This window comes from Ceratotherium simum, chromosome 35, assembly GCF_057802395.1.
Source record: "Ceratotherium simum simum isolate JZ-2026a chromosome 35, ASM5780239v1, whole genome shotgun sequence".
In the NCBI taxonomy this organism is placed as follows: domain Eukaryota; kingdom Metazoa; phylum Chordata; class Mammalia; order Perissodactyla; family Rhinocerotidae; genus Ceratotherium; species Ceratotherium simum.
Window position 1 is genome coordinate 14,260,790 of NC_141934.1, and position 13,050 is coordinate 14,273,839.

A 13,050-nucleotide genomic window follows, 5' to 3' on the forward strand; every position below is an offset into this window, starting at 1 on the left:
TGCTGCTTCATAAGGGTTGTTTCACCAACCTTAACCCACTTTTGTTGTTGTTGTTGTTGCTACAGGGTTGATTCCTTTTTTAAGATGGTCAATTAAATGTTATCACCGTTGAGGACCCCAAATAGGAAATAAAAACAGCTTGAGAAATATGAAATGTTGGGCCCAACTGGCTCTATAGCTTTCTTTCCATGAGGGCTTTGCTCCTGGTGAAAGGGGATATGTGCTGGGCCGGCAATGAGTGGTTGGGAGCAAGTGAGGTTGAGAGTTTAGGTAAGCTGGTCTTGGAAGCTCCCAAGTGTCCTTGGGAAGACTTTGGAAACATTCATCAGGTGTGTGGGAGAGCTGCCTTTTCACGGCATTTCCAATCCCTCCGAGAAGCTGAGCACGTGTAATGGATTATTGCCCTCCACCTCCAATGTTCACTGAACTTGGGTGAAATGACAGTATTTTAGTCCAGTACATTCCGCTGTAGCTGGTGAAGGCATTTAAACTTGGAATTGATGGAGGGTGAGGCTATGGATTGAGGCTTCTCTTTTTCTTTTGAAGAATGAAGAGTGCATTCGTCCGGGCCCTGCTACAGACTTGAGTTTCCTGGAGAAATTGGAAGAGAAAGTGGGCAAGCACGCGCACTTCCAGACGTATGTACTTCATTTGACAAGCCGTTGTGTGGGGGAAGGTCATTGTAGATCCATTTTCTTGGGTATGTGGGCAGTGCTCCCCGAGAATACAGTTACTCCTTCACACATAGAAATATCGTTATGATACACGAACTCATATATGTGCATACCTTCCTCTAGGAGAAATCAAATAAACGAATTCCAAGGAGAATTTTTTTAGGATTTTGTATCTTGCTGTTTTCATGATCATTACATTTTGGACATGTCCACAGCCATGAAATAGTCTTTTTTTAAAAAAAGTCAAGTATAAAATACATACAGTGATGTGTGTAGATCTGAAATGTACAACCCAATGAATTTTTGTATTTGTTGTACCCACATAACTACCATGCAGATCAAGATATAGAGCATTTACAGCATCCCAGAAGATTAACTAGAAATTTAACTTAGTCTTCGAGACAAGGAGGAGAGAATTTAAGAGCATATAATCTGGAGTGGAAAAGACCTGGTTTTGAATCCCAGCTTGGCCACTTATTAAGCAGGTGACCTTGATCAAGCAACACTCATGAGTTTGAGTTTCCTCTTCTACGAGATGGGGATATTAATGTATCTGCCTTGTAGCATTGTGAATGACTACATAAATCACCTACTGCAGTTTCTGGCTATGGTACAGACTCAGTAAATGGTAGCGGCTTTATCCAATCTTTTGTAGAATATTACAAGGATAAGTAAATGGAGTTGGACAAGTAAATCAATCAAGAATGGAAAAATAAGTTGTGGTATATTCACAAATGGAATACTCTATGGCCATGAGAGTGAACAATCTATAACTCCATGCGGTGATGTGGGTAAATCGCACAAACATGTAATCAAGAGAAATCGGACACAAAAGAGTACGTACTATATGGTTCTATTTCTATAAAGTATAAAACCAGGTAAAACCAACCTACTCTGTTAGATATCAGGCTGTGACAGGAGACAAGATGGAGGGTTCTTAGAGACTGGTAACGTTCTGTTTCTTGATCTGGGTGCTGGTTACATGGATGTGTTCGGTTTGCAAAAAATCATTGAACTGTACATTTAGGATATGTGTGCTGTCAATGTATATTTATATAATTTCAAGGAAAAGTTATAAAAAATATATGAATCACGAGAATCTGAAAAGTTTTTCATGAGTATTTTAGTTTCTGAACATCATGAAAATGTAAGGTAGTAAAATTGCTTCTTAGTTATCACCTGGAAAAATAGAAACTGTTTCATCGTAGAAATGCGTGTGTTTTGGGGCTGGCCCAGTGGTTTAGTGGTTAAGTTCAAGCACTCCGCTTTGGCGGCCCAGTGTTTGCAGGTTCGGATCCCGGGCACAGACATACACACCGCTCATCAAGCTATGCTCTGGTGGCGACCCACATACAAAAAATAGAGGAAGTTGGGCACAGATGTTAGCTCAGCAACAATCTTCCTCAAGCAAAAAGAGGAAGATTGGCAACAGATGTTAGCGCAGGGACACTCTTCCTCACCAAAAAAAAAAAAAAAAAAAGAAACAAATACATGTGTTTCTGTGGCTCACATATGTTTTTTATTCCTCAGTTCTTATGAGAAGGAAAGGTCTACTTTCAGAGAGACCTTGGTCTATGGCCAGATGAAATACGTAGCCAGGCTTCCCGGGGGCTGCCATATGTGGTTAGCTTTCGGTGCTGGCCTTCAGTTGATTGTCATCCTCCTAAACAACTTGTCAAAGACTTCTCTCTCTCTCTCTCTCTCTGCTTTGTATATTGGTGCATTTTGTCACAGTGAAGTAGAAAGGTTCAGTTCGTGTTTATTTCCCTCTTGCTGTAGCCGGAAGCTGGCAGGTCCAAAGGGCAGAAAGAGGATTGGCTGGATGGAGTTCCTACTCCTCCACTACGCAGGAGAGGTCACGTACTGCACCAAAGGTGAGTACCCATGGGGCATGGGTCACAGCCATGCCAGTACCCCTGTATCCACTGAGAGAATGCTGCATGTCCATCTCGAACGTTCCCTGGCCTCACGTTCAAGCCTGCTGTTTGAAAAGTCTAATTTTATTTCTTTTCTATATGACTTTATTGAGAAATAATTCACATACTATACATTTCACCCATTTAAAGTGTACAATTCAACAGTTTTTAGTATAGTCACTATATAGTTGTGCAGCCCACCACAGTCCATTTTAGAACATTTCATCACCCCCAAAAGAAACCCTACACATGGTAGCAGTCTCTCCTCATTTTCCCCCAACCTCATCCCCCACAGCCCTAGGCAACAAACTAATCTGCTTTCTGTCTCTGTAGATCTGCCTATTCTGGACATTTCATATCAGTGGAATCACATAATATGTGGACTTCTATGTCTGGCTTCTTTCATTTCACATAATATTGTAGAGATTCATCCATAGTGCCATTCCTTTTTATTGCCGAATAATATTCCATTGTGTGGATAGACCACATTTTGTTTATCCATTCATCAGTTGATGGGCATTTGGGTTGTTTACACTTTTGGATGTTATCAATAATGCCGCTATGAACGTGCCTGTATAAGTTTTGTGTGGGTATATATTTCCATTTCTCTTGGGTAAATACTTAGGTGTGGAATTGCTGGGTGGCATGATAACTCTTTGCTTAGCCTCTTGACTAAGACTGCCAGACTGTTTCCAAAGCAACTGCACCATTTTACATTTCCACCAGCAGTGTGCGAGTTCCAAACTCTCACATCTTAGTCAACACTTGTTACTGTCTGTCTTTTGATTCCAGCCTCCTACTGGGTGGTATCTCATTGTGGTTTGATTTCCCTGGTGGCTAATGATATTGAGCATCTTTTAATGTTGCTTATTGGCCATTTGCGTATCTTCCTTGGAGAAATGTCTATTCAGATCCTTTGCCCATTTTTTTTAAATTGTTTTTTTGTCTTTTTATTTTGAGTTGTAAGAGTTCTTTATTCTAGAAATAAGTCCCTTTCAGATATATGATTTGCAAATATTTTATCCAATCTGTGGGTTGTCTTTTCACTTTCTTGATGGTATCCTTTGAAACACACACATTCTTAATTTTGATGAATTCTACTTTATCTTTTTTTACTTAGCATAGTGTTTTCAAGGTTCATTCATGTTGTTATTCCTTTTTATTCCCAAATAATATTCCATTTCATGGATATACCACATTTTGTTTATCCATTCATCAGTTGATGGGCATTGGGTTGTTTCCACTTTTTAGCTATTATGAATAGTACTGCTATGAACATTTTCTTTCAAAACATTTAAAAAACATTTTCTTTTGTCACTTCTGCTTCAGGTTCTAAATTATTTTTAATTCTAAATAAGTTTATTTCTTCAAGAATCTTTAAAAAGTAATATAACATGTATTAGGTTTTTTTCCTTAAAATACAGAGTGATATATAAAAGAAAAAAGTAAAGAATAGGATGAATTTCTCTATGCAGGTAATCTACTGATTTTTGTTTAAAGAATAAACGTAATCCACATGTAAGGCTAGAAATTGCTGACAGCACAGAGAAATACAAAAGGAAAACTAAAGGTCCCTCTTACCCCTAGACTCTCCCTGAAGTAACCACAGGAACCAACAGTTTCTTGTAATTATTTTCAGGAAGATAGAAATGTTTTATGCTAATACCTACATATGTGGGGCCAGACAGACAGACACACACATACACCTACACACACATCTGAATAACGCAGACTGTTATTCTGTGTTTTCTGTTTTGCATTTTTCACTTAATGAATAGTGGAGGTCATTTGGACTCCAACTCATGTTCCTGGAGCACTTCCTATGGGCTAGCCACTGCCCAAGTGCATTACCTCTGAGGTTCATTAAAACTGTGAGCTGGGGAGCATTATTATCCCCCTTTTAATCTGTGAGGCAACTGAGCTCAGAGAAGTTAAGTAACTCACTCAAGGTCACACAGCTGGTAAGTGGCTGAGCTGGGCTTCAGACCCAGGCCCTTTTCCTCCAGACTTGCCTCCATTCTCCACAGCAGCATTCAATTCCACCACAGTTCTTTTCAAAAAGCTACAGGCACTCCCCTGAGGGCCGTGTCCTGCTGTCTATTTGATGGACTCTGGTTGTTTCCAACTTTGTCTCTCGTAAATATTGCTGCATTTGGCATCTTTGTATATTTCACTTGGCCAATGTGTGCACATTATATACATAGGATAAATTCCCAGAAGTGGCATTGACAAGTTAAAGGTTCTATCAAAAGTTAGTTTTGCCCACTTCTGTGTATACCCAAAAGAATTGAAAGCAGAGACTTGAACAGATACTTGTACACCCATGTTCATAACAACATTATTCACAATAGTCTAGGGTGGAAGCAACCCAAGTATCCATCGATGGATGAATGGATAAACAAAATATGGTGTATATATATACAATGGAACATTATTCAGTCTTAAAAAGGAAGGAAATTCTGACACATGTTACAACATGGATGGACCTTGAAGACATTATGCTAAGTGCACTAAGCCAGTCACAAAGGGCAAATACTGTATGATTCCACTTATGTGAGGACCCTAGAGTAGTCAAATTCATAGAGACAGAAAGTAGAATGGTGGTTATCAGGGGCTTTGGGGAGCGGGGAATGAGGAGTTAGTGTTTAATGGGGACAAAGTTTCAGTTTGGGAAGATGAAAAGAGTTCTGGAGATGGATGGTGCTGATGGTTGCACATGAGTGTGAATGTACTTAATGCCACTGAACAGTATACTTAAAAATAGTTAAAATGGCAAATTTTATGTTATGTATATTCTACCACAATAAAAATGTTAGTTTTGATAACTTCAAATAATTATCTAAAAGGTTGTGTCGTAGACATTTTGATGCATGTCTTTTTTAGCTGGTTTTGACTTTATAATGCCATTTAGTTACTCATTTAATTATTAACTGATTAGGTGTTAAGCGAGCACTTATAAGCCAAGTTTTAGAATTGGAAATGACATGTCTTCCTTTGTATGAAGATGCTGTTGGGTACCACTAGCGCTGGTGCTTGAGTTTCAATTTTCTCAGTGGGGGGGAAGATCCTCTCATCCATCTACATAGTCTCACCTGACCGCCCTTGGAATTCAGTGCCCCCTCCTTTGTTTTGATGTCGTTCATTGTATGTGTAGTTCTTTGCTACTGGACTGGGGTACGTGTACATACTTAGTGCAAAGGCTCTACATTCATGAGATAGCTCTTTGGGGTTTAGAACATAGCATGTGGGCCATAAGTTCAGTTCTGAGAGGCTGGTTCTCAACCAGGGACGGGGGTACCCCCCAGGGACATCTGGCAATGTCTAGAGACCTATGTGGTTGTCACAACTGGGGAGGGTGCTGCTGGGTGTGTAGAGGCCGGGGATGCTGCTAAACATCCTACAACGCACAGGATGGTCCCCACAACAAAGAATTATTCAGCCCCAAATATCAGTAGTGCTGTGACTGAGAAACTCTGGTCTCATCCTAAGAGATTAGTTTTAGGATTTCCCTTTGCACTCAGTTGGGATGGAATTGCATTTTTAGCCAAAGCCATTGATTCAAAAATTTTTTATTTGATGTTTTACAGGATTCTTGGAAAAAAACAATGATCTCCTCTACAGACATCTGAAAGAGGTAAGTCTGAAGCTTAACAATATGTATTTCTGATGGTTATGCGATATTACCCATGACACTGATTTGGGGGTAGATTTGGCCTTCTGGATTTTTCTCTCCCGTGCACTATGTTAGAACTCCAGCATGTCATGGCTGGAACAGACATTTAAGGTCATGTATATGAACACTTGATTCAACAAACCTATTCAAGTGGGTGTGGTGCCCCTCCCGTGTGCCAGGCACAATGCTAGCTCTGGAGTTTCACCAGTGAACAAGACAGTCCCTGTTCTCATGGGGCTTACCATTGCGGGGAGATGTGGGGGGAGAGTGGGCAAGAATAAATATATACACAAATAAGTTATCCATTAGTGAGAGTTGTTATGAAGAAAATAAGCAAGGAACCGTGATTGAGGGGAATATTTTTAATTTAGTTTAGAGGATCAGAGAAAATACCCCTTGGAGGTGACTTTAAACTGAAACCTGAATGAGAATGATCTTGGCCGTGGAAAGATCAGGGATTACTCCAGGTAGAGGGAGCAGCATGTGCAAAGGCCCTGAGGCCAAGAGGAGCTCAGTGTGTGTTCATTGAGAGGTACTGATAGGAGAGGCTGCTGAGACCTCAGCAGGGTGCGGTCCCCAGGGAGAAGTAGAGATTTTGTCCTGGTGCAGTGGGAATATACTGGGGAACATGAGCTGAGGATGAGGAAACGGAGACCTGGAGAGATCATGACTTGCTCAAGGTCACATCGAGGAGTGGGGCTGAAGCCAGGATTAGCCCCTGGGGCTGCCAATGAAATTCCCAATCTCCTTCCGTACACCTCACTGATCAGAGAAATCTTGGGTTTTTAAAGCCTTTATTCTGTATTGAAATAGTTGACTGTTTTGTACAAAGTTGGATTTTATTTAATTAGCTTGGTTTGTAAAAAGCTTAAATCTAATGTCCTAAAGGAGACATTTTCAGAGCGAACACGGTTCATCTCAGGAGTGTTTTCTGCCCTTCCCCATCTTTCTCTACCACTTCTGGGACTGGGACGCCCAGGATTCAGGGTGGATAAGCAACTCCTGGCTTTGGGTCTCTGCTCTGGGTTCATGCTCTCTGGGTCTGAGTCCCAGCCTGACTCCTTCCCGGCTGGGGGTCTCGTGGCAGATTTCCCATTGGTGACGTGGGCCTGATGGTGCCTTCCTCTCGGAGTCGCCGTGAATGACACAGGAGTGGATGGGCCTGGCTGACAAATGGAAGATAGAATTCCTCTCCTGGCTCTCCCCTCTTCAGCCTTGCCATTCCCTTCACACACCCATCCGTGGAGGGTGCTTCCCACAGGAAAAATCTCTGAGTCTCTGGCTTCACCAACCAGGGCTGAAGCTCCTTGCACTTTTTTTGACTTTGAGATGGATCCTTTCTAATTTTTTCCTCTCCTGTCTCCTTCCGGTGGACGATTGGCAAATTACTCTTTCAAGCCACTGTAAATTTAATTTTTATTTTTTGATGAGGAAGATTTGCCTTGAGCTAACATCCCTTGGCAATCTTCCTCTTTTTTGCTTGAGGAAGATTAGCCCTGAGCTAACATCTGTGCCCATCTTCCTCTATTTTGTATATGGGATCCCACCACAGCATGGCTGATGAGGTCCACACCCAGGATTCAAACCCGCAAACCCAGGCTGCCGAAGTGGAGCGTGTGGAACATTAACCACTTGACCACGGGGCCAGCCCCATCCACTATAAATTTGGAAGTGAGATGAGTTAAACAAGAAAGAATTTGTTTATTAAAAATAATATTTATTTGTGGTAAAATATACATACATAACATAAAATTTACCATCTCAACCATTTGTAAGTGTGCAGTTCAGTAGTGTTAAGTACGTTCACACTGTTGTTACCAAACCAGGTTCATTTTACCCGTTCGATTTGCCCAGAAAACCAAGCACCAAAATGACGAGGTTGCAGCAGAGAAAGGATTTTCATCACAAGGCAGCCAAGCGAGGAGATGGGAGAAGAGTCTCAAATCCACCTCTCCGAAAATGGGGATTAGGGACATTTATGGCGAAGGGGGCAAGGTGGTCTGAAGCATGTGGATAGATGATTGGGGGCAAGGAGGAATAAGGTAGTTTGATGATCTGCACAGGTGAAGTCAAACTTCATGCCTCTTCACAGGACACATGTTCACAAAATGGCGGTGCAGGCATGATCTGAGGGTGGAGCCTTCAGTTCCCTGACATCAGGAGTTCACTTATCGGGCACGTGCGCAGCCCCAGTGGGTGGGTTGGTGGTCTTAACTGGCCTAAACTGGACAGGGGTCCATGCCTAATTTCTGAAAAACGACTCAAGCATCCATTACCATGGTGACCCAGGCACCAGGGAGGTGTCATCTATAGGAACCTGGTGGGAGTTGGGTAATATATTGCCTGAGCAGCACAGTTAACAGTGGGTGGGTGAACCACTAAAAGCTGCAAATAAAAACTTTAGTATGGGAGGGCTGGCCCAGTGGCTTAGCGGTTGGGTGCGCACGCTCTGCTGCTGGCGGCCCTGGTTCGGATCCCGGGCACGCACCGATGCACCGCACCGCTTCTCCGGCCATGCTGAGGCCACATCCCACATACAGCAACTAGAAGGATGTGCAACTATGATGTACAACTATCTACTGGGGCTTTGGGGGGGAAAAAAAAAGAGTAGAATAAAATTATCCTTTAAAAAAAAAAACTTTAGTATGGGGCCGGCCCAGTGGCATAGAAGTTAAGTTCTCACGCTCTACTTCAGCGGCCCAGAGTTCACTGGTTCTGATCCTGGGCGCAGACCTACTTACCGGTCATTGAGGCGGTGTCCCACATGGAAGAACTAGAAGGACCTACAACTATGTACTGGGGCTTTGGGGAGAAAAAGAGGAAGATTGGCAACAGATGTTAGCTCAGACCCAGGGTTCACTGGTTCTGATCCTGGGCGCAGACCTACTTACCGCTCATTGAGGCGGTGTCCCACATGGAAGAACTAGAACGACCTACAACTATGTACTGGGGCTTTGGGGAGAAAAAGAGGAAGATTGGCAACAGATGTTAGCTCAGGGCCAATCTTCCTTTAAAAAAAAAAAACTTTAGTAAAACTTTAGTCACTAGCTACCTAAACATTAATGGCTAGCTATTCACCACTTTCATTGTTGTGCAGTTGATCTCCAGAATTCTTTTCATCTTGTAAAACTGAAACTCTGTACCCATTAAACAACAACTCCCCATTCCCCCTCCTCCCCACCCCCTGGCAACCACCATCTACTATCTCTCTATATGAATTTTACTACTCTAGGGACCTCATATAAGCAGAATCATATGGTATTTGTCTCTTTGTGACTAACTATTTCACTTAGCATAAGGTCCTCAAGGTTCACCCATGTTGTAGCGTGTATCAGAATTTTTTTCCTTTTTAAGGCTGAGTAATATTCTATTGCATGGGTAGAAGGAAAAATTCTTGTCCAATTAAATTTTTAAAAAATATAGATTATTTTGAAAATATGTACACAAAGGGAAACAGATCAAACAGTACAAAAGCTGGTGTCATTGTCCCCATGTTGTTAAGTGTCTCTTCTGAGAGCCAACCGCTCTAACCAGTTCATTGTGTATCTTTCCAGGGATGGTACAGACCAGGGTGTGTGTGTGTGTGTGTGTGTGTGTGTGTGTGGGTGTATCTCCTCCTTTTTCTTTTCTCTTTGCACAATAATAACACACAATGCATGCAATCCTGTATCTTGCTTTTTTCACTTAACACCATATCTTAGAGATCATTCTTAAAGAGCCAGTTTATTCTGTAGCAGCGGGGCTGGACTAGGAACAATTATTGCTTCAACACATCAGAGGAAAAACAATCAGACGGCTTCACCAAGTAGACGGAGCAGTGGATATAGTATCTGAACGTTTCCTTCCACGTTTGATTGTGTTTTTTCCCCTCTTCTTCAAGCGCTCCTGAAGCAAATGGCTCTGGTCCATCGTGCACACTAACATGAGCTTTCCTGAAGACCTCTTAGTGAGTTCTGAAGCAGTGAATGTGCTGCTCATTTCTCTTTACTTACAGGTGCTGTGCAGGTCCAAAAACAGCATCCTGAAGGAATGCTTCCTCGTGGCCGAGTTAGAAAACCGGAGGAGGCCGCCAACGGTGAGAGGGAACAATGCCTGTGCAAAAGTGGAAAGAGGGTGCAATCCCCCAGAGGGTGGTCACCTCCGGTTAGCTACACTTTGTAAGCTGTCCTCCCCTTTTCTGGAAGTATCACTCTCTGGCAGGCTCTACTACATATGTACTTTCCAAGAGGTCCAGTGCATTCATTTGCAGACATTCATGGAGCACCTCCTGTGTGTCAGACACTCTCCTGGGCACAGGGAAGTTAGCAATAACAAACAAGGCCCCTGTCCTCAAGGGGCTTACAGTCTAGTGGGAAAGGATATAGGGAAATACCATCAAATAAGGAAAGAACTTACAGCAGCGCGAGTGACATGAAGGAAGCTTGGTAACAAGGAAACGGGGGAAGGTGGTGGAAGGTGACTGGCTCAACGGCGATGCTGGCTCCTACGAGGTGCTCACTGCGTACTTGCTGGGTGAGAGAAGCATCCTGGACAGATGCTTGTCCAGCTTTCGCTTGACCAGACCAAGCTTGGGCTTCTCGGGCCAGGACATCCAAAGCCTTCTCTTAATGAGCAAAATAGTCCATAACAGGTAACAGGTAGGACAGTCTGTCGAGAGTTTGGGTCTAAAGGGCTGGAGTTTTGTGCCCTAACCAACCTTCTCTGTATTAGTTGGGAACAGCAATGTCTGCTTAGCTCATTCTCTCTCTCTGCAGGTGGGGACTCAATTTAAAAACAGCCTGAGCAGCCTTCTGGAAATTCTCATCTCCAAGGAACCTTCATACATCCGTTGCATCAAGCCCAATGAGAGGAAAGAACCCAGTGAGTTGTGAATCGTTCTGAACACTGAACTCAGGGAAATAAGGCTGGAGGAAAACCAAGATGGCAGTGGGTTAAAATCCTAAAAACCACCACAGGCTTGCTTCTTGTCTTCTGTACATGAATTGCTTTGGTATTTAAATAACAGAAGGTAAATGGATAGGCAGGGGCTTCCTTTGGTGGTCCTGAGTGAGCATTGCTCAGAGCTTGGCCAGTTTCAGGAGCAACAGCTGAGCCAGGCAGGCATCAGAGGTGAGGGGAAACAATGTTGCTTCTCTCCAGCCAGTGAACAATCATTCAAAACAGTCTATGACTTGAGTATTTTCTAAGCTCATGCCCCGATCTGTAACAAAGTACAAAGGCTTACCAGAGGCCACGCAGGAAGAGCAAATGAGCGAAGCAGACTGGGTGTAAGGCAATAGGGAGTGGAGGGGACTGTGGCAAACTGGAGAGGGCACACCTTGTCTAAAAGGCAGGCCTACTTCCTTCCAGCCAGTTGTTGCCATGTGAGACTCTGGGCCCAGAATGGCCAGATCTCATGGTTTTTCAGGAGAAACCAGAAATCTAGATTTTCCTGTAAAATCCCTGCATTAAAAGAAACACATGTAGGGCCTGACAAAACATGTCTGTGGCCAGACCCAGCCCACAGATCATCAGCATGCAGCCTCTGGGCTGTCTTGGTTGGAACAGAGCCACAGGGTCCTTTACTCTCCCTCTGTGTTTCCAAAGGCAAGTTCGATGACTTCCTCATAAGACACCAGGTCAAGTACCTGGGGCTGATGGAGCACCTGCGGGTGAGACGGGCTGGCTTTGCATACCGGCGGAAGTACGAGCATTTCCTGCAGAGGTGAGGTTTGTTTTGTTGATCTGAAGCCTGTAAAGTCAAACACCTACTATGTGCGAGTCTCTGGGTGTGGCAATGAATAAAAGGCCACGCCCCGGGGAACTCGGTTTGGTTCTTAACTGCTGTAGCTGTGACAGTGATAAACACTAACCTTTCAGGGACTAGAAAGCCAACTATTTACACCTTCCCTTAATTTCACTAAGCCCTTAATTACTACCTGGAATGGAGGAAGCACAGGGCTGAGTGCATAGACCTGCCACCAGGGGGTGGACCTGGGCAGTGCGCCGCTGGGTCTGTACTTAGCTGGGGAGACTCTTACCATGGTGATGGGAGGTGCTGGTTTAGTGAGGTCAGTCTGGGAGTGATCCCCTTGTCCTCATGGGCTGTCAAGAGAACTGGATGTGATGGTGGGAACGTGGGCGTTGGAATCGCACAGACTTGGGTCGGAATGCCCATTCTATCTCTTCTAGCTGTGACCTATTTCATTATCTGTAACATGGAGACTAAATTGTCTGCTCTAAAGGAGTTCATAGGATTTAATGATATACCCCACCACCACCACTGCCATCGCCCAAATTGCTCGTGCACCAATATTCCATTGGTCGTGTGCTGCATGTGAATTTGTGCTAATTTGTGTGAATTTTTGTTGCCGAAATAACACATTCTCACACTCTCAAGAGAAGCATAATAAAATGGTCATTTTTGTAGGTCAAAATGGTTGAATATTGGTGATTTTGTATTTCAACTTAATATTAGGCTTCTTTTGAAGTACAACTTTATAATTATAAAAATCATATAGGGGCCAGCCCGGTGGTGTAGTGGTTAAGTTTGCACGCTTCGCTTCAGTGGCCGGGGGGTTTGTGGGTTCGGATCCTGGGCGCGGACCTACACACCACTCATCAGGCCATGCTGTGGGAGGCGTCCCACATACAAAGTAGAGGAAGATGGGCATGGATGTTAGCACAGGGCTGATCTTCCTCAAGTGAAAAAAAAATCACATGCAGAAGCTTACATTTTTTATCTAATTCCTTGCATTTTGCAGCTTACATCAAGATCCTACACTCTGAAACGTCAACATTTTCTTGT

At 43.3% G+C, this 13,050-nt stretch overlaps 1 protein-coding gene across 1 annotated transcript in view; it reads left to right on the plus strand.

Annotated features, from left to right (window-relative positions):
• Nucleotides 1-13,050, plus strand: part of MYO1H (myosin IH) — a 50,592-nt gene that overhangs the window by 19,214 nt on the left and 18,328 nt on the right. The window contains exons 13-18 of the mRNA XM_014787042.2: nucleotides 547-638; nucleotides 2,454-2,548; nucleotides 6,178-6,224; nucleotides 10,258-10,338; nucleotides 11,018-11,123; nucleotides 11,850-11,967. Coding sequence (XP_014642528.2) covers nucleotides 547-638; nucleotides 2,454-2,548; nucleotides 6,178-6,224; nucleotides 10,258-10,338; nucleotides 11,018-11,123; nucleotides 11,850-11,967 — 539 coding nt within the window. The remainder of the gene's footprint in view (nucleotides 1-546; nucleotides 639-2,453; nucleotides 2,549-6,177; nucleotides 6,225-10,257; nucleotides 10,339-11,017; nucleotides 11,124-11,849; nucleotides 11,968-13,050) is intronic.